Source organism: Pagrus major, chromosome 13 (genome assembly GCF_040436345.1).
Source record: "Pagrus major chromosome 13, Pma_NU_1.0".
Taxonomy (NCBI): domain Eukaryota; kingdom Metazoa; phylum Chordata; class Actinopteri; order Spariformes; family Sparidae; genus Pagrus; species Pagrus major.
The window spans coordinates 19,485,247-19,513,050 of record NC_133227.1 but is presented as its reverse complement, the minus strand read 5'-3'; the positions used below and the strand labels follow the sequence as shown (position 1 = coordinate 19,513,050).

General features: G+C 41.0%; 3 protein-coding genes across 3 annotated transcripts; 2 read left to right on the top strand and 1 right to left on the bottom strand.

The window, feature by feature from the left end:
* The first annotated feature begins 625 nt into the window (after positions 1–625).
* Positions 626–5,703, top strand: il12bb (interleukin 12B, b). The gene is made up of 9 exons (XM_073479735.1): positions 626–715; positions 2,005–2,098; positions 2,230–2,331; positions 3,276–3,449; positions 4,346–4,451; positions 4,534–4,703; positions 4,968–5,128; positions 5,219–5,337; positions 5,497–5,703. Exons 2-9 carry the CDS (start codon positions 2,005–2,007, stop codon positions 5,543–5,545), a joined length of 975 nt encoding a protein of 324 aa, XP_073335836.1. The 5' UTR covers positions 626–715; the 3' UTR covers positions 5,546–5,703.
* A 121-nt stretch (positions 5,704–5,824) lies between these two features.
* On the bottom strand, positions 5,825–11,919 carry ublcp1 (ubiquitin-like domain containing CTD phosphatase 1). Its single transcript, XM_073479777.1, has 11 exons — positions 11,833–11,919; positions 11,221–11,512; positions 10,947–11,038; positions 10,559–10,644; positions 10,307–10,422; positions 9,929–10,027; positions 9,589–9,626; positions 8,769–8,867; positions 8,214–8,330; positions 7,975–8,102; positions 5,825–7,492 (listed from the first exon to the last, which is right to left on the bottom strand). Exons 2-11 carry the CDS (start codon positions 11,372–11,374, stop codon positions 7,465–7,467), a joined length of 957 nt encoding a protein of 318 aa, XP_073335878.1. The 5' UTR covers positions 11,375–11,512; positions 11,833–11,919; the 3' UTR covers positions 5,825–7,464.
* Positions 11,920–12,704: 785 nt separating this feature from the next.
* On the top strand, positions 12,705–26,913 carry LOC141006837 (RING finger protein 145-like). Its single transcript, XM_073479101.1, has 12 exons — positions 12,705–12,872; positions 16,541–16,792; positions 18,705–18,813; positions 18,985–19,076; positions 20,921–21,156; positions 21,316–21,491; positions 23,050–23,190; positions 23,290–23,472; positions 23,788–23,935; positions 24,110–24,232; positions 24,380–24,613; positions 25,507–26,913. Exons 2-12 carry the CDS (start codon positions 16,609–16,611, stop codon positions 26,128–26,130), a joined length of 2,250 nt encoding a protein of 749 aa, XP_073335202.1. The 5' UTR covers positions 12,705–12,872; positions 16,541–16,608; the 3' UTR covers positions 26,131–26,913.
* Positions 26,914–27,804: the final 891 nt, after the last annotated feature.

Below are 27,804 nucleotides of genomic sequence, written 5' to 3'. Positions count from 1 at the left end.
CATGGTCAAAGAACAGTGTGTTCACAAAACTAACTAAAGGAGACGTCCATGTGATGTTTCCCTGATTAAAGCATTTCTCTTTTATTTCATCCCAGCGACATCTTCCCTTTTCCACTTTAATGGAGTTGTTCATGCAGACACTTTTGCTTTCTTGTTCTCATTCCTGAGAATGCTCATGACCATTCTCCAAAGTACCTGTTCAGTTTTCACCACCACACACTGTCATACTTTCACAGTTCCCTTTTCCCGCGGTTTCTGTCTCTATTGTTGTTTCGACTTCCTTCCTCAAGTGTGGCTGCACTTACACACAATTTTACAATGGAATATGATATAATTGTGCTTTTGTCCTCCTCTGTGGTTATCTCCCTCATGACTGCATGAATGGGGCTGAACAGAAGATAGAGAGTCAGATGGGAAGCTATGTGAAGAAATAATCCATTCTTCTGCTTCATTATTAATATGAATTCCTTTGGTGTTTCCAGCTGATGGAATCATGATTTAATGTCATCATACTCTCAGGTAATAAATCCCACACACCCACAGGCAAAAGTTCCTCTATGTGTCTAGGGGTTTTTCGACCTTCTGCTTCTGGACTGCATATAAACAGCAATAGTGCGCCAAGTTCATGCAGACAAACTGAACTCAAGCTCAGTGCAGCCATCTCACCAAGTCAGCTCTCAGTTGTGTATTTTTTGGATCAAGTCCAGCTGTCAAGGTAAGATCTACTCACTCATTTTCTGTCCTGTCTGTCTTTGTAATACGTTGTAATCAGGGTACAGACAATATATTTAAGGAGGATTAACACTTGACTATGATGATTTATGAATCAATGCAGGATCTATCAGGAATACTTACAACAACTTATCAGGTTAATACGACTTTGTGTGACCATCAGTTAAGGAATCTTCATTCACAGCTACTACATACTTTGATTGATATGCAATCATAAGGAGCTGGATTTCAGTCACATAAAACTTAATTTCAGACTCGTGTTATTTGCTCAACCTCTAAAAGCAGACAGAACATGTGAAGCTATTTCTAATCAAATTGATCCTCAAAACCAAACATTTACATTATTGTTAAATGAATACAGTTACATAAATAAACTTTTTTTTATTGTATCCATATTATTAAGTGTTGCCATTCATTCTAATATATTGAGGTTAACACGTTTCATTGGTCTCAGACTCTTTTTTTCCTTACAGTATCATAAGAGATACTTTCACGCATGTGCTGAAATTATTTAAATGCACTTTAGAAGTACTGGTATGCATGAGTATAGTGGTTCCCAAGAGGGGTTGCAAATTAATAATAATTAATAATTAATAATTTACAGAAGGAAGATAAAACTTTTTGTTTGGAAACTACAGGCTAATTTTCCTTCTTAATAAATAAAATCTAAATAAAACTAAGAGGAAGAAATATTGAAAGGAAGAGATTTAACACGCTTCAACCAACTCACAAAAAGATGACAGCCTGTCTGCTGCTCTCAGAATAAGGAAATCTAGTGACAGGAGAGACCTCAGAGATAAGATCCAGGACACAGATTTCTCTCCAGATACAAGAAAAAATCTTTGGTTGAACTGGTCACAGCTTGTAGAAATACATATACATTATACATTATAGAGCGGTTGCAAGTAGACATTGCTTCATTTTAAGGGATCACAAGAGAAAAAGGTTGGGAACAACTGTCCTACTTGAGTATCCACATTTTGGATACTTAATACTCAGGAATAGTGTACTTTCTACTCCACCATATTAATTTTAGGATTGTAGATACTTTCTCAGATTAAGAGTTTACTTGTATTTGTAGAATGTCAAGTTTTCAGAAACTGTGAAAACACCATTGTCAATGACAATTTTGGACCTGCTGGTTGAAGGGATTTTTTTCTTCCTAACAACCATATTTATTATTGAAGAGTCAGAGGCTTATAAAAATATTAGAACTAATGAAAAAATGGTTCTAGTCCCTGTACTATACTATCGTGTCATCGTTTCTTTCAGATGCGCACGCTGCTCCTCATGCTTCTGTATGCTGCACTGTGCAGTGCCAGCTCTGACAGCAGCCAGCACCAGATAGAGACTTTGATGGATAATGGTTGGTACCTCCTCGTTCCTCTACGGACTATTACTTTTCCTTTTCATTTGTCTCTTCACCTCACATGCAATAAATGTTGATTTAATATGCTCTGTGTGTATGTGCGTGTCTCTTGTCTGTGAATAAAATAGTTCTGGTCCTGAGGTTGCCTAATGAAGAAGGCAGCATGGTGTATGTTCCTCTGACCTGTGGAGAAGCTTATCAGGACCAGCCTGTGACTTGGAAGAAAAACGGTAATACAACTTTTACTACTACTAATAGAACTACCACTGATATTACTTCTACTACCACTACCACTTCTGATGTGCCAATATATCACATATGGTATGGCATGATATGATATGTTACGACACTAATGAGTCTAAATATACAGATAACACATTGTGCAAAAAACAAATTTATGTTTATGATACAATATGTTAAGATATGATAGGATATGTTACAATATGATATGTTACTATACGATGTATTATGATACAATATGTTATAATACGGTATGTTATAATACAAAATGACATGTTACGATATGATATGTTATGATACGATATAATCCGATATGTTACAATACAGTACGTTACGATGTGTTATGATACAATATGACACGACATGTTGCGATACAATATGTTATGATATAATATATAGGAATATGATACAATATGTCACAATACGATATGTTATGATATGTTGTGTAACGGTATGTCAAGGTACAATATGTTACAATATGATACTTTACGATATGAAGCAAGTATTACGATATGATATGTTGCGATAGGATATGATAAGGTATGTTACAATATGATGTTATGATAAGATATAATACAATATCATATGATATCATATGCTACGATACGATAAATTACAATACGATATGTAATGATAAGATCTGGGACCACACTATATCATACAATATCATATGTTACCATACAATAAATTACCATACGATATATTACGATACAATGTGATACAATACAATATGATATGGTATGTTATGATAAGATATGTTACAATATACAATATGTTACGATACAATATGTTATGACATGATACAATGCTAATTAATCTTAATATACAGATTTTTCTGCAGAAAATTAAACTTCAATCATGTAGCACATTATCTGTTTTATGACAAACTGAAGCATAGGCATCAGGGTTACACTGACCCATGCTCTTTTCCCAGGCCTGGAGGTCCCAGCTCTGCAGGGGAATCAGGTCAACGTCCGGGTGGAGGAGATGAATGGGGGAAACTACACTTGTCACCTCGGCCCAGATGGAGAATACCTCAACCACACCGTGATCATGATCCAAGTGGAAAACAGGACTGTCATACTGAAAGAAAAATCCCATGGGAAAGGTAAGATAAGAAAGATGAAGGAAAGGGGGATGAAGGGAAAGAACAAAGCAGCTACACATTGTAAGAAATGACAAACAGAGACAGATAAAGATTTGTTGTGTTATTGGAGGAGACTAGAGGATAGATGTCACTGAATAGATAAGAAAGATGGTGGGAGAGTGCAATAAGATGGGGAACAAATAGACAGAGGTAGAGGGCTGCGGTCCAAAAGCTGACAGTGATCAACAGATAAGATGAACATTGAGGTATATGTACAAAGAAAGTGGACAAAACAAGGATCAGAGTTGGAGTAATGATGGGAAGGAAGGATGCTGCTGGACAGAGAGAGGGACAAAGAGAACTTTAGAAATGGAAAGAAAGTAAATCCAGCACAGCATCTTAAATTCATGGTGATACTTTGATGTAATCGCTGTAGCATAAACACGCTTGGTGCAGTATGTGGTTGACATAATGTGCACACCCATCATCATATTGTTAGTGTTAGTGGTTCTCAAAAGAGACCCGAAAAGTATTTTGTTTCCTAGATGAAAGCCTTTTCTCCTTTGCTTTATTGGAGAAATGAAACATTTTTTTAAAAAGGTTCTTTTGCCACCTTTCACAAATCGCAAGATCCTGTGAAAGCTCTGAAAGCTTCGGCACTGTTTGTACTAAAAAGACTTCATCCTTTCTCTGGTTTCGTGCCATAAGGCAATGTGTTTTGTGCCTGACTTGATTGAACAAAATGTTAAATATAGTAAACAAGCTGGTATGAAGCTGGCAATCTCCTCCTCGGTTGTTTGGCCTGTTCACAGTAATTAAATTAACATCCTAAAATTAATCTTGCAATGATTTATTGATGTCTAAAAGCTGGGACATTCAACACAAACAGAAGCTAAAAAGTGTTTCTGTTCCTCCAGGTCACATCCGCTGTTCAGCACCTAACTATTCAGGCTCCTTCAAATGCACCTGGGCTAAAGCAGAGCACAGATCCAACGCCGCCGTGCTCCTGGTGAAGGCCGAACGGTGAGGCTCACACAACACTCATCCCAGATCATGTATCCTGTTGTAGATGGTATTTGTACCAACCAGTTTGTCTTCATTCCAGTCATTTGGAGAATATTCCCTGTGTGGTGGATGCTGACGGATCCAGCATTCAGTGCCAAGATGCCAGCTGCCCGTTCAAAGAGGAACAGCATCGCATCTCCCTCATCATTTACATATATAGCTACTCTCGCCTGGAGGCCTACACAAAGACATTCTACCTGAGAGAGATCGGTAAGTGATTGTATTTTAATGCCCGATTGAGGATTTTTTTTTTTCGGTGCTGATGCAGATAATAATAATTATTAATCAAGGAGAACAATAAATTATATTTCAAACCGATATTTGCAGTAAAAATAAAAATAACCAGCCAGGGTTATAATCGGTCTATCCTTAATTGGTTGGATAATAAACAACAAAACAAGCATCAGAAAACTCCTCACTGTACTGTTTCCTCCCCGTCTCCACCTTATCCCTCCCCCTCCTCGCCCTATTTAGTGAGACCGGAAAATCTCCAGAACCTGCAGATCACTGATGGGAGGAATTTCAGCTGGAGCTACCCTGACACCTGGGAGAAGCCCTGCAGCTTCTTCAGCCTGCAGTTCCAGGTCAAGGTGGTCCACAACGAAGACACGTGTCACAGCGACAAGCCCATAAGGGTAATTAATACGTCAGCTTCCAGTTACACATCTCTATAGTGTAAAAAAGCATCTGTTTGTCTTCAATATGTCTCCTCTTCTGTTGTACAGCACCAGGACATTGAGGAAACTAACTTTGAGATCGACTTCAAAACCAAGAGGTATATTATCTGTGTGCGAGCTCAGGACAAGCACACCAGAGGGCCGTTTGGCCCCTGGAGCTACTGCTTGTAAGTACCGTCTATTACTCAAACCATTGAGATTAAGAACTGTTTTGACTGAGTATTCTACAACAGTAGTGTTTATGATTTTTCTTGAGATAATACCAAGTCATGCCACAAACATTGATGTGATCCATACTGACTCACTCCAACCTCTCCTGTCTCCAGAGTGAACAAAAATACCGTGAACTGCTCTTTCCTTGAACTGCAGCCATAGAGGAAGGAAGAACACAAGGAGTGAAGAAGACATTTTATACTCCTGTTTATTTTATTTTTTTAAATTTCAAACATTTTTGTAAAAAGATATAATATCTGTAAAGTATTTATTGACAACTCAAAAATCATTCTTAATAAATTGAACATTTTTATTTACTGCACCTTTTGGCACTGTGATTATTATGATGAAATGTTTCAATACTATAAAAGATTATGACTAAAGAAAGAATGAACAATACAGGCAATATTGGTACAAAAAAAGGTTTATTGTCATATTTACAGCCAGGACGTCAGGGATGTGATGAGGAAAACACAAAAAGGTAGATCTCAATAAATGAAAAGGAGTTGAAAAGTCCAAGAGAGCTGTAAACCTGACAAGATCTGAAAGAAATCACATCCCCCGTTTCCAAGAGCTTCAGGTGCTACTTGTTCATAAGGAGGGGAAACACCTTCCCCGGACACTTCCCCTTCTTCATCCATAACTTAAAATAAGCGTTGACAATAAGCGCAGACGATGAAGAAGCAACCAAAGAACAAACTGTAAAATGAGCGTTTCATCATCATCTCTCACTCTCACTTTGTTCGTTAACATTTCAAGTTACCAAAACAGTTCAATAAAAGCTCTAAACAAAACACAGACCAACGAGTTCTGCATCAAAAAACAAAAACTAGAACCGACTGACTGTGTGTAACCTTGTGTGCCTCCACAGTGGTGGCATGTAACAACGGAGATACATTTCTGGGCAAATATGCTCACACACCAATCCACCTGACCATCTACGTGCCTTCAGTACTGTGCATGTATACAGTACACATGTGACATCCTCTAACCCACAGGCCTGTGTCTAGTGAAGGAACGACAGTTTTTTGCTACGACCAGTCTTGATCTCAACAGCTTTTTATGTCAAAGCAGCTTTGAGGATTATTGCATATTATCATTAAATTGTGTGGGTTGCAGATGTCGGTTTGATGTCGAATGTACTGCAGTAAGATTCATACTTGGACTGGGAGCTCGGGGACCAGGGGACTGTTGGTGTTTACACTGCTAACATAGGGGCTTTGTACCAGTGCTAGCTGGTCAGCATGCTAACTTCAGTAGATATCTCTGCAACAGGCAATATAGATTCCATAACGTCAAAACTGAATTTTATTCATTCTGTTGATAATTTTTGTTAATGTTTTCAACTAAAATTCTAAACACATTGCACCTTTAAATTGTGGATATATCCTCAGTTCGTGAAGACACTTTTAGATACATGTTATGTAACTTGTTCTTATTCATTATTTTCTGTTGAACTTCAGATTTAATCCTTTTCAATCCTTCCTTCTCAAAGATGTAAACTTAAGCCTTGTACGGGGTGGATGACACCTTAACCGTAATGAAATTATATTTGTGTCTTTTTTTAACTTACTTGGTAGAACAAAGATGCTTGATAATCAAAGTATTTACTATTTTTTAGTAATGTGAAAATGCTGTAAACCTCAGCCATCTGGAAGATCAAGCAGGTTTATCAGATCTCAGATATTTTCAGAAGCTGTTTGACTGGATTTCAAGATGTATTTTAGACAAGTTGGCATGTAGAAGTAGTTTTTAAACCCACACAGGTTTTACCACACTGACTGGTAGTAACTGCAATTATTTCTGTAATAAATGCAAACAACAGTTGAAATAAAAAAAAGTGTGAGATTCGGGAGAGAGACAGAGAACATGCAAATATAGAAATTGGGAAGCCCATCTCAGTCCTGAGCTTTTGAGTGTTGTCGGCTGGAGGGTTAGTGTTGGATCTGTCGTAAGGTTTGAAATGAAGGACTTGTTATAGTCAAGTTTGTGTGCGTGTGTGTGTGTGTTTGTGTGTGTGAGAAGTGGACCATGGGATGGTCGCGCCCAGCCCCAGTCTTTGCCGAGGATGCAGTCCCCCCTCAGTGGTGCTGCCTCTTAGATAGGTACCTATAGACACACATGTACATATTTCAGATTTTAGACATATTTCGATGAATTTATTTTGGTTTCAGACAACGATGAGAGAAACTTGATTGTTCCCAAGGGGAAATTTGTCCTGGGCACAGTGCTTGCTCACATAAAAAAACAACACAAAAACCAAAAAAGCGTTTGACACAATGCTAGACAGTTGCTTCATAACAGAGCATCTTAAAACATAAAAGAGACACTTGACATTGAAAACACAGCCACTTGAAAAAGATCCTGGAAGAAGAGCTACAAGTTGCTGTTTTCCACAAAGATTTAGCATACGAGTTCAGAGGCTTGATGGAGACTGAAACAAAGATTGCTTCAAGCGGCTTGATTTGCACTTTGACACAGAGGGGCCTCGTCTTGATGGCAGCAGATCATATTCAGAGACGAGGGATTTACAAGCATCTCACTACTACTTTGCAATCGTCCTTATTATTGTCAAGCATGTGTGTGCGTACCTCTCCCAGTGTTTATGGTTGAGTCCACTGAAGTCTTCAAGCTTGGCGATTTCTTTGAGGTACTGAGCCAGTTTATACAGCTCCCTGTCCTTCTCCCTGTTAAGATGGGCCTTCATGAAGGGCCGGATCTATCAAACACAGACACAGGCAAAAGACGTTTCAGCAAAATGTGAGCATAAAGCTGACAATGATGGGGAAGAGAAGAGGCTCAAAGCGATGCAGTGATGCTGGCCGGCTACCTTTAGTCCGTTCTGTGGATTCATGAGGAAGTTTCGTCCGATGTCATCAAACATTATGGTGTTCTTCCTGTTGTAAAACTCTCCGTACTTCCCCCATATCACACCCAGAGGCTTCACCTGGACACACACATGTCAGCAAACACACTATATAAGTGCTTTTATCTTATCACAAAGCCAAAAACACCAGGAAGAGACATGTTATTATTGCTCTGTGTGCGTGTGGCCCTTTCTCTAACTGATCCTTCACTACGAGTGTCACTGCACACAAACTCACACCTTCAGCTGTGGAAGGCTCTCCAGAGGATACCACAGCTGCCGGGCATGGTGCAGTATACATTCTTATACTGTTGTTGCAAGTTGAGTGAATAATAAAACGTGTTTTCCCCTTTTTCTAAATTTATACTCAATGCACATCCTGTGATTTTGTTTAAAGCCCACCACACAATGAAATATATATAAAAAATAAATATAAATGCTTTCTTCTGTCGCATCAGTAATGTGTGTTACTGCCGCAGTGAAACAGGCCGATATTTATAATTTATGATTTGTACCAACCTCAACAACTCCTCTCTTAGGGGTGTGTACTGTGATCATCGCTGCACTGTCCAACATGAACGTTATCTTGTAGTTTGGGTTGTCTGTCACTCCCAGCTCCTACACACATACAGACACACAGACAAACACACACACACACACACACACACACACACACATACATAGGCAGACAGTAGTGTGAGTTTCTGTTCCCCTCTAAACCCTCAATACTGGAGGTTAAATGGATTAACACTGCCACCTTTTGGCAAGAAAAAAGTGACAGTACAGTCATGGTGACAGTCAGATGGTGATAATCAGATTTCTGAAGACAACACTTATATGAACCAAGATTATTATAGTGAACTAAAACTAAACTAAAAGTTTAAAACTAAATGTGAAAAAACATTTGAGTTAACTGAGATCAAGAAAACTATGAAATTATTTTGTGTAGTCACAAAACCAATTAAAATAAAATACAAAATACAGGAAATGTCATTAGTTTTAGTCTATCAGTTTGGAAGGAGTATGCATATGTTTTTTTCACATGACAGTGATTTCATTGCAGTCACAGTGTTGTGCTTGTATTGCAGTACCTATTCTGAACTTCTTAAATCTTGCCCCCGACAAATACCCCCTTAAAACTAAAACTAACGCTGAAACTACTCAAAACTTCTTGTAAACCAAACGTTTTTAAAAAATCAAATCTAAACTGAAAAGAGCAAACTCACTCCCTCTGGAAACTATCTAAAACTAAACGGAATTTAAAACAAAAATTTAAATCGGAAACAAAAAACAAACATAAAACTATAATGATTCTGATAAGGACAAGTGGAATACTTACTTTCATTTTGGCATCAATCCACTTCATACTTGTAGCAGCTAAGGAGAGAAAGAACATATGTAAGATGTATATTCCAAAAGATTCCTGAGTACCAACATTCACAGAGGAAATCAAAAACAAAAAATAGTTGTAACATAGTAAGTACTTGGTAGATGTAAAACAAAAACTGTTGTAGTGAGGTAATCCAGTGGCCTACGAGTAACAACATTTTTCTACTCATCTACAGTAATGCATGCAACTAGGTCCAGTTAACACCTTAAGGGAGGAGAGGAGAGGAGAGGAGAGGAGAGGAGAGGAGAGGAGAGGAGAGGAGAGGAGAGGAGAGGAGAGAGATACATACACCAGATGACAATGTCGTAGTCCTCATAGGCTGATGTCAGAAACTCGTGAAGGTATGGTCTCATCAGCTCCTGACCCGTTTCTGCACATGACTTGTGATCTAAACACACACAGCATGCAGACATCAATGCACAATGTCCTGGATTAAATCAGCAACTGATAGGCTGACAAACAGTGATGGATTTAGAGTTTGTTAAGCATCTTCTTGTATTGACTGCAACTACAGGAGGAGACAGCAGATACAGATTTTGGACCCTGTGGCCCTCTCTTAACATATGCCTGTGCACACATGAACAGAAGAAAAAGTGGCGATGCGGTATTACAGTAACATGCTGCCATACGGTCAGTTGTTTCCCAGTCATATTCTTAATATTCTTACCGAACAGTGTGTAGTCCACGTCCAGTACGAGCAGCCGCTTTCCTTCTCTGGGAGGGTTCAGCTCCTCCACCTTGTAGTCTTTCACTCTGCGGGCTATTTTAGCCAGGTTCTCCTCTCTAGACACGCAGCCAAACATTTGTATCTCAGACACACACAGACATATTCCCTTACGCCCTCTCACAAATTTTGCTTCTACACAGCCAGACACATTTAAAAAAAATAATAATAAAAAATCACATTTAAACATCTAACCTGTTCTCCACTTCAATGACCTCCTCCTCGATGTCAAAATCATTGACCACATCATCGTTTTCAGGGGGAGGGGCTAAAACGTCTTCCTTCACAAAACAAAACAAACACGCACAGTTTAAAGAGCGGCAGTGAGCCAAGGGACACCTTTATCACAACACAGTAAATAAGTGTAGTTAGGGGACATGTCAGCCTACAAACATTAAAACACTGTAGTCAACAGCTAACAGTTGATCTACTTATTCTTTCAACATCTTTTATGTCTAATAAAGCTGCAGATCAGCCAGTCATTCAGGCACATCACCAGTTATCTGAGCAAACAGTCCTTTAGTCAGAGTCCCAACCAGATTTCTACGTAGTCAGTTAATTTCTCTATCACACTTTCACCTACCAGGCTCTCCTCTCTGGTACCCATCATCATGATCTTGGTGTTTGGCTTCAGCTTCAAAGAGCCCAGCTTCACCTCATCCTCTGCAGGTTTACCTGAAGGCAGAGATGAAAGTGAGAAGGGACAGAAGGACGAGACAGAGATTCAGTTGGAAGGTGAAGGGACATTGACATTCAAGCAGGCATCAGACTGAGCACCAGGTTTTTATAATTATATTGCATTATTTACACGAGCTCCCCCAAGTATAATGCACTCATGATCACTGATGCCCTCTCACCTTTGACCTTGAGTCCCAGTAGTTTCTGTCTCTCTGGCAGCACCCCGGTCAAGGTCTTAATGGACTGTTTCAGGTCCATCACTGTGTCCTCCTCAGACAGAGAGCTGATGGAGTACTCCTGACCTCCCCACTTTATGATCACTGACACCGACATGGCACACACGGGCTCTTCACACACATACACACGCACACACTCGGCTGCAGCTGGAGTGATGTATGCACAGGCACAGACGAGTGCACACACTTAGAAGCAGATATTTCCAGCTACAGTCACAAGCATGCGGACGGACTCCTAGCAAAAAGAGGGGATAGTAACAGGGGATGAGTCAGGATGGCACACTGTAGCTGGAGCAAAAACACAGAAAGTAGCTGATGGTGACACGCTGAGATTGAAACATGACACCACTGTTGTCGAGCATGTGTTGTTTTGCTCGGCTAATTCAAGACACGACGGCCAAATGCCACCTAATCGGAGCAAACACCGACAATCTCTGGTGTTGATATTTTTAGCATGAGATGGCTAACACTGACTAGCAACAATGTAAACACGCGAGGTAACCTGCCAACTAGCTAGCATTAGCTGACTGTGCTACACGGCTAAAGTATCCTTACCCGGCTGAACAAGCTAACATGTGATTATCGGCAAACGCTGTCAAATTTCGTCGACAAGTGAAATGAATGAATGAAGTTTGCCCGTCGGTTTCATTCATCGGCAGGCGCACGCACGCTCTGTTCTTCCTGGCGTCCCGAAAACTGCCGGTAGTGACGTAGGAGAAACTTCGTAACCATAGTGACCACATCTCCATAGATTAACATAAAACAAAAGACAATGACAGCTTCTTTCTTTCTTTCTTTCTTTCTTTCTTTCTTTTTTTTTGCAACTCAATTGTTAAAATGATTTACATAATGCAGGCTACCCAGGATTCCCTGTAAAGCAGCAGCATTATCCTGGTGACATAAAGTAATTTGAATTTAAACTGTTGGATTTACCTATAGTGTTTGTGGTTTTTTGGGGCACTTACAGATACCATCTCTGGTCCAGTGAATGAAATCGGGACATAGTTTGCATGCAGTTACATTCCCTTCTTATTACAGCGGTTTAACGTGGCAGCAGAGTATTCCACTTTTTCTTTTTTAGTTTACTTTGTTTTTACTTGGATCCTCACTAGTTATTACTGTCCCTTAAAACAAATAGTATAATATAAACACATACTTTCACATTGCATCACATTCAGCCAATAAAAACAGTTACAATATCACCAAAACAGTGAACACATCACAATTTACCCTGCATTTAACTTAAGAAGGCCTAACTTTAGCAACACAAGGTTAGACAATCTTTAAGTACAAGTCCAGATCTAGTAAGGACCATCACTTCTCACAAAGGTATTAGAATAACAAACTAGGTTCACTTCAAGGGGCCGAAGGATTTAATGGGGACAGCCTACACTGCGCATGCCCAGTACATCCTCCTCGGTACTTTGGGGTAATGGCTGCTAGGTGAGATGAGCGGATCGGCCGCATCCTTTGAGTGTGAGGCGCTTCCATCGAGAGGACCGTTAACTCGGGCGGTGCCGAGTTAAAATGGTCGATATCCGACCCGAAAAGCATCCCGAAACTGTTGTACATATTGCGAACATCGTCCTTCAAATGTAAGTTCCCGTTTTCTCTTACTAGTCCTGGCCGGGCGCCATAGCTAGCTCGGTATGTCTTAACGTTACCAGCTGCTAGCTAGCTAGCTAGCTACCTCCAGTTGGACTTAGTGGCTAGGGGGCAACAGTTTATGCTAACGCTAACTAATCTTTACATGGTTTTAAGCTAATCTTAACTGCTTTAATGTGGACGTGTGTGGATGTGGCCGCTGGTGTGTAAAGTGGTAGCGTCAGAGCCAAGCTAACGCCTGTAGTTTGTTTTGTGTTGGTTGTTGACAGTAGCTAGCAGAGCTCGGTGCTAGCTGACTACGTTAGCTCGAATTGCTGGCGCTGTGCCTGCTGCCTGCTCGATGCAGCTCATCATCCCCACTCTGCACGTAGGCTACACTGTTATGGCTGTATTACCAACTTGACACATCACGCCTGGAGAAACCGAAGCCTCACATTTGGCTTGTCGGTCCTATAAATACGCTGCAACATACTAACCAGCGTAGCTAGCAAAGTGTTGCAGTCATTTGCGACGTAGCTTAGAGATTTTCTTCCGTCGAGACCGCGGGGTTACTAGAGTTCATGGTGTAGCTACCACAATAGATGCAGCACTCACTCATCCATAAGGTTTGTAGTGCCAGTGTTTCAGTTAAGCGAGTAAAGGTATAAATACGCCCATTTAAAGTAATCCAACTACTCTTTGCACTGTAACTGCTAATGGATTACGACAGATAAAAATACAGTGGTAGACGGCCGCGTTATATAAGCTCGTATTCTGCGAAGTGATCTCTCTCTGGCCAGTGCTAGTCGTGGTGAATTCAGAGTTATGTAAGTTATCAGGGTCCTGTCCCGGGATACAGGGATATTAATGGATGGAAACTCTGCTATTGGCAACTTTGATGTATTCTCGAGCGTTAAACAGAGATTGAAAAGTTGTCTTTTAAGTGCCACAATCAGAAGGTCGGTGTGGAAGTGATCAAACTTTACTCTGCTGAGTATGCTTGAGCCTCTAAGAATAGTTTCAATCTGCAATTTAGAAAGTAGCACCCTGAGTGAGGAGGACTCAGGTGTGAAATGCCTGTGTTGCAGGTTTGTAAACAAAGTTCCTAAAAGACTGTAGTAGCTCAGCTAGCATTAAGAAAATAAAGGGCCCTGGGGTTTCTGTTTGTGGTACTGTTGCTGCTGAGCCTGGTTAGCATTGATTGATTCATTGGAGATCCTCAAGTCTTCAAAATGAGTTTGAACAGGGAACAGCTGGATCACTTAACCTGGAAAACGACAATAGACTCTGATTGCCTTGTCGGTCAGCACAGGTTTTTCACAATGGTGGTTAAGTTAGATTTAGAAACAATGATTATATTAGGTGTGTTTGCTTCATTGAGTTATTTTTGATGCTTGTGATCTAGTGGTCTTTTGTTTTGATCCATTGGGTACATTGTGTTTCATCAGCAACTGTTATATAATTTAGTTGGGGAAAGGAAATCAAATTGAAACGCAATCTTTAGTATAAGAATAAGTTGGGCTGCACAGTTAATCAAAATAAATTGTGACATGGCCAGGTGCAGAAGCAGCAATTTCAACATCAAAAGGTAACATGCATTATAATGAGGTGCATGAGTGCTGCAGAGATGCCTGGCTTACTAGAAGATGTGTTTGTTTGGTACAGACTCCACCAAATGTCACATCATCAGGACGTTAATTGTTTTTTAGCAAAAATGGAAAAATTGTGATGCAAAAATGATCATCCCCACATCAAATCGCAGGAGTAATATCTGTAGAATGAGCGCAATATCATTTTTTTTAACTATATGCATCTCTAAGAATAAGCAGTGTATTATCTATTCTGCAATCATGTTAATATTTCTGATGAATTCAACACAATAAGTAGGCTTAAGTAGGTTTCAGTCAGAAGCCCAGCAGCCTCTTCAACAATATTAGGCCTAGTGATGACAGAAATGTTAGCCATCAAAGATTATGCCATACCAACTGATATATGTGCCTCCTTTTAATATCTCTGATTGGGCCATTGCTGCAGGGCAATGTTGCAAATCAATGAGCAGGACAGTTTTCCGGCAATACTGGATTTACAAGATTATTTCATCAATATGATGAAGTGCTTCAGGACACTTTTTATCAACATATTTGATTCCCATAGTCCCCAGCTGTTTTCTAACACGTTGTTTACTCAATTATATTAATGAAAAAGTACTTTTCCACTAATACTGACTTTATAAATCTCACATAATGTGATAGAGAATGTTAGCCAACATGTCTACCACTAGAAAGTGTTGTAAAGAAAGAAAATAAACACAGTACTAATTGTATGCTGTAAATACAAACAGAACAGTGTGTGAAAAGCTGGGGAAGCGTATACGTGAATAAGCAGTTTTGCCAGTATGCCTAATTTGTCTGGCCTGTCGCTGAGTCGCACCTGCATTAAAACACCTGAAAGTGTTACCACATCGTTTATTTTCCCAGTTGCTTGTCCAGTGCTCATGCTAAGCTCTGCGCAGTTGGTCAGTGTCTGGAAGCAAATAGAACGGCCTGGATCCCTTTACATGTACTCAAGTCTTGATTGATTATTGATTTGGATTTAACCATTTGAATCTGTTCTTTGTGTTGCCACTTTTGGAACTGGAGCAACCTTGCGATATTCCTGTGGCATCTCTGCAGACACATCCTATTCCAGACTAGCTGTTTTTTCATGTTAGTGTTTGTTGCATTCCTGAATGAGCAGCAGAGAGGAACATGACACTCATGAGTTGAGGGCAGGACGACTGCCTGCAAACAAAATAAGTTGTTTGGCAGTACTGTTTAGTTTTGTTGACTGCCCCACCTGACTGATCCTCCCTGCACAAACACACAAAAGCATTGGGGAAGCAGCAAGGCCACCGGTTTGTGAATTTGTTCCAGATAATCATTTCAACAGCATTAAAACTCACAATACCAAGTCCAAAATTAACAGCTTTTGAATAACCTAATATCTGACGCGATTTGATTGGTTTCAGCTATTTAGATGAGAAAATGTAATTTTACGCATGTTTGTCGACTCTTAGTGTTCCGACGAGTATTTCTGAGTGTTGTTTTATTAATATAACTAGTGGAATAAAAGTTTTAAAGTCTCCAGTCAGTGCATGTACAATAACCTGTATTGTTTGGTTCTGTCATATTATTTATCAATGACTTAACTGAATGGTTAAACAGTTGGCCAAATAAGTGTAATTTGTGTAAGTTATAGTGTCATTTTTCAAAGAATCTGCAAGTATATATAGGCATTTGTGTAGCTTTAGCTTCAAATATGAAAAGGCCCGTTGAATGTTATGAGTGTTATAAGGGTGGGAATTTTAACACCACCCACCTGCCAAATGTAGGAAGAGTGCCAGCCACAATAAAATTTGACTATTGTTAGCAGTTAGTGTGTTTTGCATGCACTTCTGTAGCCGTTAGAATAAAAAGCCTGTTTGATTGTGATCCAGCTTCATTTGAAATTATTTGTTTTCTTAACCTATCTCTCTACCTCCCTATGAAACTCCCTTCACTCTCCACCCCATTCCTCCTCCTTCTCTGCTGGCTGGCATTCATCCTTCCCTCATTTCTTGCCCTCACCCTCTGTTACTGCTTCCTATATTCTCTGCATCCTATTAAATTTCTTTTTGTGCATTGTTTCTCTTTCCCTGCAGTGCACCCACTGTTAACATCCCGTCGTAGTGGTCAGTTCTGCCTGCCGATCAGAGGTAAACCTGAGGCCATGGCAGTGAAGGACCGTGTCGAGGCGGTGCTCAATGTGGGTCTGCGAGTTCCCAGCATCATGCTGCTGGATGTCCTGTACCGCTGGGACGTCAGCTCCTTCTTCCAGAAGATCCAGCGTTCCAGCCTCTCCAACAACCCCCTGTTTCAGTACAAATACCTGGCTCTTTACCTGCACTACGTAGGTCAGTGTTGGTGTCTCACACACGCACACACACACACACACACACATGCTGTCTGTTCCAGCACAGTCTTCTTTCTTTAATGGTTCTTCAAGGATAATAATAAAGCAAACACCTTATACAAATGTCTTGTTCTGTCTGCACTACATAGCATTTTACCTATTTGATAATGTAACATGTATTAAAAAGCTGTAGCCGATGGTATGTCAGATATAACGGCCCACAGTAGGTGTTTTGTTTATACTATTTGACTGGGCTATCAGCTAAAGTGCCTCTTGTTCCGTTGGCTTTATCATTAGCTGAAGTTACAACAATCACAATCTTGGTTGGATTTGCATGATTTTCTTCAGCAGTGTTAGCCCTTTCTACCCAACTCTGTCAGTTTCAAATGCTCATACATGGTGGTAGGCAGTAAGCCATGATGAGGCTGTGCTTTGGGCTGAATTCAGGACAGTTTGTTTGGCATGACGACAAGTGGAGTTTGACCAGAACTATCCTGTTTGTCCGATGGTAAAATAACAATAGTGGATGCTGTGTGAACCAGTTTTCCTCCTCCAGCTGTGTGGTTTTTGCCCCAGCAGTGGCATTCTGGCAGTGTGACTCAGCTGTGCCAGTCAAACTTGATGTGAGACCAGTGTCAAGTGTGTAGGTAGCTCTGTCGACAGAGAAAGTTAAACAGTAGAATTGAAAAATAACAAACAAAAAGGCTTTGAGAGTGCCATCCTTCATCAACACTGAACTATTATCCAACCTTTTCCCCAGTCTTGGGTTGATGAATTCCCCATGGGCTTATGCTGCTTATACTTGGCTAGCCTAATACAAATACTGTCTTCTGCTAATACATCCTACCCCCTCTCTGTGGGTGCTGCCATTATCGTGTGATGTCAGACAACTGCTTCTTCATGAGGTCCAGGTTGATGGATTTACCAGACTCCGCAAGTAGGAACTCTGCTCTTGAGTGGCACTCTATTGTACTTTTTCTAGTAGGAGGTCAAAAATGTTCAAGATCCGAGTTGTCTGGAATGCAGCATTAAATTTAATCTCTTAGCAGTGTTAACCCTGAAATACAGAAGTCTTTTAATAGTGGCAATTACATTTTTGGTTCACCACCACAGAAACACACAAACATAACATCAGTGGTGATGCTTCCATGCTGTGGCCCTGGATTGAACTTTAACTGGATGGTCGCCAGTTTTGTGAGAAGTTCTGTGTGTTCCACTTAAATGTCAATGAGGGAACATGTTTACAATTGTGAAGTCTTTGTAAGCTGCTGTTAATCTTGTCATACAAGTAAGGACACAGATCCGTTTCAGCCTGTATTTCCAGTGACACAGAAGCACTGAAACACAGTAGCATTGATGTGAGGGTGAAGTTGACACAGCAAAGTCTGAACACGCTTAGCCTAACATGAACCGAGTAAGCTAAAAGAAAACCATTGGTTCAAAACACAGACCAGCCCAGTGTTGAGTTTTATTATGTCTGCGTTTGTGAGTGTGTGTTGTCAGACTTGGCTGCAGTTGGTTAATGAGCCAATAGGCTTGGTATGTGCTGATTTGCGCTGTGGGTGGACAGACAGAATAAAAGGGGAGAGAGGCTGTGAAACCAAAGTAACTGTTGCTATGCACTGAGGAGCTTTAGGTAGCAGACTGTTGTACGATAAGCCTATTGGCAGCAGTGAATGTTTGATTGACTGTCAAAAATAGCTCCCTGCAATTACATAAGAAACATCTGTCTCACACACACACACACACACACACATACTCATCAAGTATGTCACTTTTGTGATTGAAAACACAGCATGGTCAGCAAAGTGCAAGAAAAGCTTTTGTAAGTATTTTCACAATCTTTCTTTGTGCTGTTTTTGTTGATTGTCTCAATAAGATTGTTTGTGTCTGCATGTCTGATGGAATCGCAGGTTATATCTTGAGCCTGGTGCTCCTGACTCTGCCTCGTCAGCACCTGGTTAAACTCTACCTGTATGTCCTTACGGCCCTACTACTATTTGCTGGTCACCAAGTCTCAAGGTACACACACACTATTAGACATTATATAATGCAGCTATCCCATGATCTGTTACTCCTTTTGCTGGTTCAGATGAGAGGTTAGGAATCTTTGTGTTAAGTTACAGGACAGTGTTGTATAATAAGTCACAACAGATTCCCTGTAAATTGAGCATTTTGATCTCTCTTTGTCAGGGATTACGTGCGCAGCGAACTGGAGTCTGGCCATGAAGGACCTGTCTACCTGGAACCTCTCTCCATGAACAGATTCACCACTGCTCTTATAGGTATATTATTACACATGAATGCATGAAGACACACGTGCAGTATACATGACGAGGCATGAATGCATCGTACAAAAGACTAAACCTAGGCAGGTGGATACATTTCATCAGCTGCTTTCACAGCCCAACTCTTCCTCTTTACAATTTGATCTCCCTCTTACACTCTCCGTCGGGGTCGCCCATGCATGTGGAGAGTCTATAAAAGTCTGGACAACGAATTACACAGATCATCTGTCACTTACAGTCCTGCAATTTACACTGTTTCCACTAAAGTACCCATACGTAACCTGCGGTAACTGTACCTCAATGGGAGATCTGCTTTCTGTTTCCACCACGGACAGTACTCTTACATGTAGGCGGGATTGTTACTGGCTGGGTGTTGTTGGGAAACAACAGGGGAGACTGGCCTTAACACGTGAGAAGCTGATACATTTATTAAGTGACATAATTTGACCTATACTGTACGTGACTGCCCGACTGACAACATATACAAACTACTGCACTTTTTCCTTTTGCTCTGCTCGCATCCCTCGTCTCTTTTCTGCCCCTCTCTCTCTTTTGCTCAACCACACACTCACTACGCACAGCGCAGCACACATGTGTGGTTGTTTATCACAACAGGGAAACAAGCTTTGGTTGTTCAAGACTTCTGAAAAAGTAATAAGAGTTTGGGAAATTCAACATCAGAGCGCAGAGGATGAGACGACTTGTTCTGACTGACCGATCAGTGGTCTACAGTGTTTTAACTCCACCTTTTGCAATCGGATCGGTATGCTAGTAACCTCAAAAGAAGGGTAACGAAAAATAAAATGATATTGAGAGTTTCATTTGGTACCATCCACAACTTTAGAAACGAAAAAATAACTGTTATAATCTGTAATGAACTGAACTGAATGGGGCTGCTTGGTGAAAACAAGGCTATAGTGAGTGAAGGGACTTAGGCCCTGTCCACATATAACCAGGTATTTCTTCTAACAAATCTTTTTCTATGCGTTTTGGCCTTTCTCACACATGAAGCAGTGTTTTAGGTCACTGAAAACATTGCTTTTGGAAAACCCCTACTAGTGGAGATATTAAGAAACTCTGTTTTTACTGTTTACATCTGGATGAGCTTAAGTTTAACCTTAACTCTCTGTGACTGAAAATCCATCTTCTTGAGGAAGTGACCTCTTAGCGGAGATGCAGCTCTGTTAACTTGTCAGCTGCAATCTTTCTGTAGAGTGGGTGGAAGAAGATCAGCATCTGTCCAATAGAGTTTTGCCAAAACTTGCTTGGGTATATTTAAAAGCATCCCTTTAAGGTCACCTGGCCACTCGTGGCAGAAAGCTTACTGATCACCAACTACTACTACCCCTAGTACTGTAAAGCTGGTCCATGTTGAAATGTAAAATGTTACGAGTCCATAGGACCTGGTTTCATCTTACTAGAGAGTAGATATGGAGTCTCCTGTGCTATAAATAGACCATACTGAGAGCTGATTTCACTGCACAGTGAAAGCCTGAGAAAGCAAAAATAACATGGCTACAGTGACAAAGATATACTGCTGTGTAAAGAGAGAGAGGGAGAGAGAGAGAGGGAGGGAGGCGGGGGATTAAAGCTACTAATTATGAAAGTGGACTCCAGATTATTTCTTATCTTTGTGAGTGTTTGTTTGGCTTTTGTCGCTGACATATTCTCATCACACTGGGACAGATTTAAATACTTTCAGATGGTTCTTTTATTTGAGCTCTCAATAAAACAAAAACCACATACCATGCATCGGAACAAGCTGTTCCTAAACCACATTTGCAACAGTGTGCACACAATCATGCTTCTGTACGTGCGTCTTCTTTCATCTTTTTTTTCAGGTCAGCTGGTGGTGTGTACACTCTGTTCCTGTGTGATGCAGACCAAGAGGATTTGGCTTTTCTCTGCTCACCTCCTCCCTCTGGTGGCCAGACTGTGTCTGGTCCCACTGGAGACCATCGTCTTCATCAATAAGTTCTCCATGATCTTCACAGGCCTGGAGGTCATTTACTTCCTGGCTTCTAACTTGTTGGTACCATACAACCTGGCCAAGACTGCCTACAGGGAGCTGGCTCAGGTAATGTATTAGATATGTGGCCTAATCGTGCAAGCTCTTTCAGATTTTGTGAAAGGATTTCAGGAATAGTAGTCCTGAGAGATTTCCTCGTATGTAATATTAATGTGATTCTGTCTTTGGCCCGATGACCTCCATCTCTCTCTCTCTCTCGTCCCTCAGGTGGTGGAAGTGTATGGGCTGCTTGCATTAGGAATGTCTCTATGGAACCAGCTGGTCCTTCCTGTTCTCTTCATGTGTTTCTGGCTACTGCTGTTTGCTCTGCAGATCTACTCATACTTCAGCACCAGAGACCAGCCTACCTCAAGAGAGAGGCTCCTTTTTCTCTTTCTTACCAGGTAAGACCATAGCAGTGATCAAACTGTGTGGGGCATCATAGAGAGTTTGTTTATATTGTGTTTTTTGTGTTTATTGTGTTTATTGCGTAATATGTTTTGTGTGGCAGGAGCCAGCACAAGTATTAATATATCATACAGAAACGTATAAAGTACAGGTACTTGGTCATGGATCAAAGGGTTGGGCAGCTGTACCTGATGGTGTCACTTGGCAAAGGTGACCATGAATCTCAATAGCAAATTTCATGCAAACTGGCCAGTAATCGTGTAGATACCTTGCCTTGGACCAAACTGACATCACCCTGCTAGAGTTTATAGGAGCCAAATCAGTATATTATAGGTCTCCTGGGCTAATTCAATTTGCTAAAATAGGGCTATGATTTCTATCCCTCCACCCTGGCAAGAGCTGTGGCCAGAGGCATTTTGTTTTTGGGTAGTCTGTCAGTGCATGTCCAACCATTCCCATTCTTTTGAACGCAATATCTCCGAAAGGCCTCGAAGGAATTTCTTCAAACTGGATCCACATTCTTCACATGTATTTTATATAATCTACTTATATCAAATTTTCCTTATTCGAATTGAGGGTCTAAGGACAGAGGATGTCGTTCACTGTACAGATTGTGAAGCCCACTGAGGCAATGTGATCGTGATTTTGGGGCTATATAAATAAAATTTACTTGAACTTGAAACTATAGGTTTTAGGCTATAACTCAAGAATTCATACACTTATTACTGGAGTACGACCAGTTTATTGGTTGGCAGATATTATCAGCTGTATGGATGTATCAGTATTGGAGTATCAGTTGTCCTGTTTGTGCCAAAATGAAAACTCTTTTTTCCTTTTGGAAATAATAATGCAGAAAACGCTTGCTTGGATGATATTTAATCATTTCATTCTCAGTGATGTTTACTGTTTCAGTGTACTGTTGTCATTTTAGATTTTAGAAGTTTATTGTTGAACTGTAAAATATCCTTCCTCTGTTAAATATAAGTGTTTCATTACCACAATATATCGGATATCATAATTTTTTGCTCCAATATCGGTATCAGTATCAGACCGAGTATTGTTCGGGCTCCACTAATTACGACAAAATGACTCAAAGGTCAACTTCACTGTGAAATCATAATGTCCTGCAAAACTTTTTTGGCCATTCTTGAACGCAGGAACAGAAGGGGAGATGGTGAACATGTTCCACATTTGGTCAGATACTGAATCTTGGGTGTCCATCTTGAAACTGTGCAGATTTTTGGAATCTTCTCTGCTGCCAGGTTGAAGATGTCTGTGAAACATTCTTGTTTTTTTAAATTTGTAGCTTCTACGTACTTTCGCCAAGAACTACACCAAGAACTATGTTTAATTATATTCCTTCAAATTCTTCACTACTTAGACTTTATTCTGACTCTGGACAGACATGGACTTAAACTGCAGCTTGACTGGTGCATGGATTTTTACAACCACAAGACTGTTATTCTAGTTTGGGTGTTTTATTTGCCTTATTTTGTAACCATCTTTTACTCTCCACCGTCTTTCTCCTTCTTCTCCCTCCCTCCCTGTCCTCAGTATTGCAGAATGTTGTAGTACACCGTACTCCCTGCTGGGTCTGGTTTTCACCGTCTCCTTCATTGCTCTGGGAGTTCTCACACTCTGCAAGTTCTACCTTCAAGGTTACAGAGCCTTTATGAATGACAACACCATGCACAGGTCGGTCAGCAAGGATATGTGTGTGTGTGGGTTTGTTGAGGGTGTCTGCTGGTGTCTGGCTATTAGTTTTAATCACTTTGCATGTTCATTCCTGTGCAGGGGGATGACAGAAGGCATCACCCTGCTGATCCTTGCTGTCCAGACCGGCCTCATCGAGCTTCAGGTCATTCACAGAGCCTTCCTCCTCTCCATTATCCTCTTCATTGTTGTTGCTTCCATCCTGCAGTCCATGCTGGAGATAGCTGACCCCATAGTCCTGGCCCTGGGAGCGTCCAGAGACAAGTAAGATAAATTTACCATACATCTTGTTTTTATTGAGAATTTGTTTCCTTTACAATTCTTATCCTCCGTCTTGAAACATCCAACATGTCTATCAAAAACAGATTTCTGCTGTGAAAAATGCTGAACACTTGAGTGCTTTGGCTTCGCTGCAACACACTTAAAGGTCAAAACTAAGTGACAAATGTGTTTATTATGACCTCAAAGGACAGGCAATGTTTTTGAAAACAAGAAAAAAACCTTGGCTGAATGTGTTGAAGCAAAATTTCCATGTTGGCACAGATGAAGCTGATCCTCTCTTCTTGTCTGTCCCTTCAGGAGTTTGTGGAAGCACTTCAGAGCCGTGTCTCTCTGTCTGTTCTTGCTGATCTTTCCAGCCTACATGGCCTACATGATCTGTCAGTTCTTCCACATGGACTTCTGGCTTCTCATCATCATCTCCTCCTCCATCCTCACCTCCCTGCAGGTAACACACAAGCAGATAACATCTCACACACACACACACACACACACACACACACACACACACACACAGTAACTTCAGTTTTATCCACTGTGCCTGAGGATCCTTATGAATCTATAATTTGTGATTAGTTATTCAACTGAATAACATCAAGACACTCCCCTCTGTCACCCCCAGGTCCTTGGCACTCTGCTGATCTACGTTCTTTTCATGGTGGAGGAGTTTCGTAAGGCTCCAGTGGAGAACATGGATGAAGTTATCTACTGTGTCAACGGAACCTACAGATTGCTGGAGTTCCTGGTGAGTGTCACACATGCACACATGGTATACAGTTTTGTAAAGGAGCACAATTGAGAAGGCAGGATGTTTATCAAAGGCAGTAGCATTGCTGATATACAGTGTTGCATCTGTTACATTAAGACATTGGCTAATTTCCTCCCCTGCCAGGTTGCGGTGTGTGTGGTGTGCTACGGCGTGTCAGAGACGGTGTTTGGGGAATGGAGTGTGATGGGCAGCACCATCATCCTGGTCCACTCGTACTATAATGTCTGGCTCAGAGCCCAGCTGGGCTGGCAGAGTTTCCTGCTCAGGAGAGATGCTGTAAACAAGATCAAAAGCCTCCCCACGGCTAGCAACACACAGCTGGAACAGTACAACGACATCTGCGCTATCTGCTACCAGGTATGTGCTGGTTTTGTGTGTTTCTGTTCTTGGCCAAGAATATATTTCAGGCTTCAAGTTAAAGCTACAACCCCAGTCCAAAAATTAAACAGAATGTGATAATTTGCTGAATACTGAATTTAAAACAGCACAGGGGCAATATACTTCATGTTATAAATCATCAACTCCATAGATTTTTGTAAATATTTTTCAAATAAATTGGGACGGGGACATCAAAAGAATATGAGAGTTGTGTAATGCTCCAAAAATGCCTGTTTGGAACATCCTGCAGGTAAACGGGTTAATTGGTAACAGGTGATAGTATCAGGTTTGGGCATGAAAGGGACACCTTGAAAGGCTCAGTCGATAACAAACAGGGATGACGCAGGTTCACCCCTTTGTGAAACACATGATTGTGAAAAGATATTACTTCAGGGGCTCAGGAACACTTTGTTAAAGGTGCAATGTGTAGGAATTTTAGCTTAAAACATTCAGAATAACAATTTTGATGTTGATGTTTGTATTGCTAACCAGCTAGCCCCTAGCCATTTTATAACTTGAGAGGTGATAGTCAGATAGTAAACAAAACCAATACTCCCCCAGTGCTCTCAAATCCCAGTCCTGGCAGAAATTACTCTGGCAATATGCTGCCCCCTATTTTCTTGGAGTATAAATTTGTCTATCCAGGTATCCAATTCTTACATATGGCATCTTTAAACTGTATTCACTGAACACAGTTCATTTGCAAATTATTGCATTCTGTTTTCATTTAATGTTTTACACAGCATGTGTTAATGTTTTAGAATCAGGGTTAATGTGGATCTGATGCATGGTAACATAGGCCAAAGTGGTTTTAAAATGTCAAGGGAAATGTGACAACACAGCCGATGTGTGTTTGTGCTCTTTCTTTCCAGGACATGAACAGTGCTGTGATCACTCCGTGCAGTCATTTCTTCCACGCTGGCTGTCTGAAGAAATGGCTCTACGTCCAGGAGACATGCCCCCTCTGTCACTCGCAACTCAAGAGCCAATCACCAACCACTACTGTCCCCAACCAAGACACCCCTGTGGCCAATCAGAGCCCTGCAGAGCAGGACGACGCCAATAAGAAGCAGAAAGATGGCACACTTCCAGAGGATGGGAAGGAGGAGGGAACAGGAGGGCAGGAGGGAGATAATGGACCTGTCATGTCAGCTGGAGAAACCTCCTCCTCCTCTTCTGGTGTGCCCTCTGCTCCCCAGAACCTGAAGACTTCATCGTCATCGTCATCTTCCTCTTCTTCTCCTTCCCCACTTGTGACTGAATCTAAGAACCAGCTGCCCACAGATCATCCCTCGTCGTCTTCCTCCGACACATTGGACATGTCCCCTGCCCCCTCCAACTCTCACCACTCGTCCTCGCAGGCTGTACCTGAGCCCGCCCCTCAGCTAAACCCAGGCTTCCGACTGGGCAGCCGGGAATCATCATCATCATCATCACAGCCTGACCAGCCCACTTCCCCTTCTGATGAACAGTGTCCTCCTTCATGCAGCCTCTGAGCCCCATCGCAACACATTAGACATACATGCATGCACATATAAACACACAATCTAAATACTCCATCTGCCAGTATTCTGCCTATATTCTACTCGTCCAGCGGTTGGCTATCCCATCATGTCAGAAATTCAACTCCAGATTCCTCCATTTTCATTTGGAGGAGAAAAAAAATCCAAAACAATCTCCAAGCAAATATTCATCACACAGCATTTAAAGGCCATTTTTTTGGGCAATTGTCTTGGAACAGATCATCTCAATGTGTTTCCATGATGAGTTTAACTTTCATGCCAGCAATGATTTCATTAGAGTGGGCATAACTTGTTCCATGTGTTTCTTTTTCCTTTCCCACAAAAATGGGACAGCAGTAATCTCATCTCATGAATAATTGGTAGTTCTATGTCATGTCCACGAAATGTGAAATCCTGAATGAAACTGAAGAATCACATTACATAATTTTTTTGCTGTTTTCCTAGATTTTCACATTGATATTAGACCCATGGTGACACTTATAGAATCAAGCTTATTTCCTTCTTATTTCAGTCCCACACATTTCACGTGATGGTCGCTCCCATCCTGCCTTTTGTTTGTGCAGCTGCACTCTCATTGCTGTACACTTCATAGTATTTGGGTTCTCTCTGTAGTCCTGTATGTGCCATGATCTGTGGAGGAATGGTTCAAAATGTTCAGAGAGCCTTGACGGGTTGCTTTTTAAATAGTGACTCACAAAGTACAAATTTCTCCATCGGTTTTGATAAAGATTTGCGTGTATTAGTGAATACACGGAGCATCAAAAGAGATTGAATGTTGTTTTCTCGAGGCCATCACATGACCTGAAGCCTGGTGCTAAGCAGAGGATACATGGTGTGGTCTAGTCAAGTGTTCACATGGAAAAATTAATTTCATGTGTCAAGCTTCAAATCAAACTTGTTTGGCTGGTCCCAGCAACAACAGCTCTACTCCTCATCGCCAAACTTTTGTATTCCTGTTAAAGAGATGTTATTTTTAAGATAATTTTTACATTACTGCTTTATCAGACAACACGCAGTGCAGACAGACTGAAAATGAGGGAGAGAAAGGGAGAGGACGGGGATGACATGCAACAGAGGCCACATTTAGTTTGTGTTTGACCCTTCGGCGTTGTGAGAACGTGGAGTGTAAATTAGCCCTCAGAGCCCAAACTTTGTCGTCGTTGGCTTTAATTCATTCATGGTACTTATCCGCACTCATCGTCCCGAGCTCAGCTGATTCACAAACACATTCACTGAACCAGTACATCCAGTGTTTGTCATGGAGCCAGCAGTTGTTGACTCTACTATGGCTCCATCCAATCACATCAGAGCACCCTCACCATCCTCTTCCTCCTCCATGAAATGTTTCTACCAGCAAATTGAGCCGCTCGATAGGAAAGCTTTTTTTTGTTTCACACACATGCTTGCACCCACACACACAGACACTGTTGGCTCCCGTGAAGTGTGTGCTGGAAAGTCTGAAGGTTTAATAGAAAGACCTGAGAATGCAGAGTCCTGATGCACGCTTATTTGTAGAGCTTGCACGCTGCCACTGTTACCATAGCGTTTATTTGTTTGTCCCCCAGTGTGCTCCAACCTGGCTACCAATGTTTTTTCTGCCATTTTTTTTTTTCTTTTTGGGATTGCATTTGCACTAATGTCATTTAT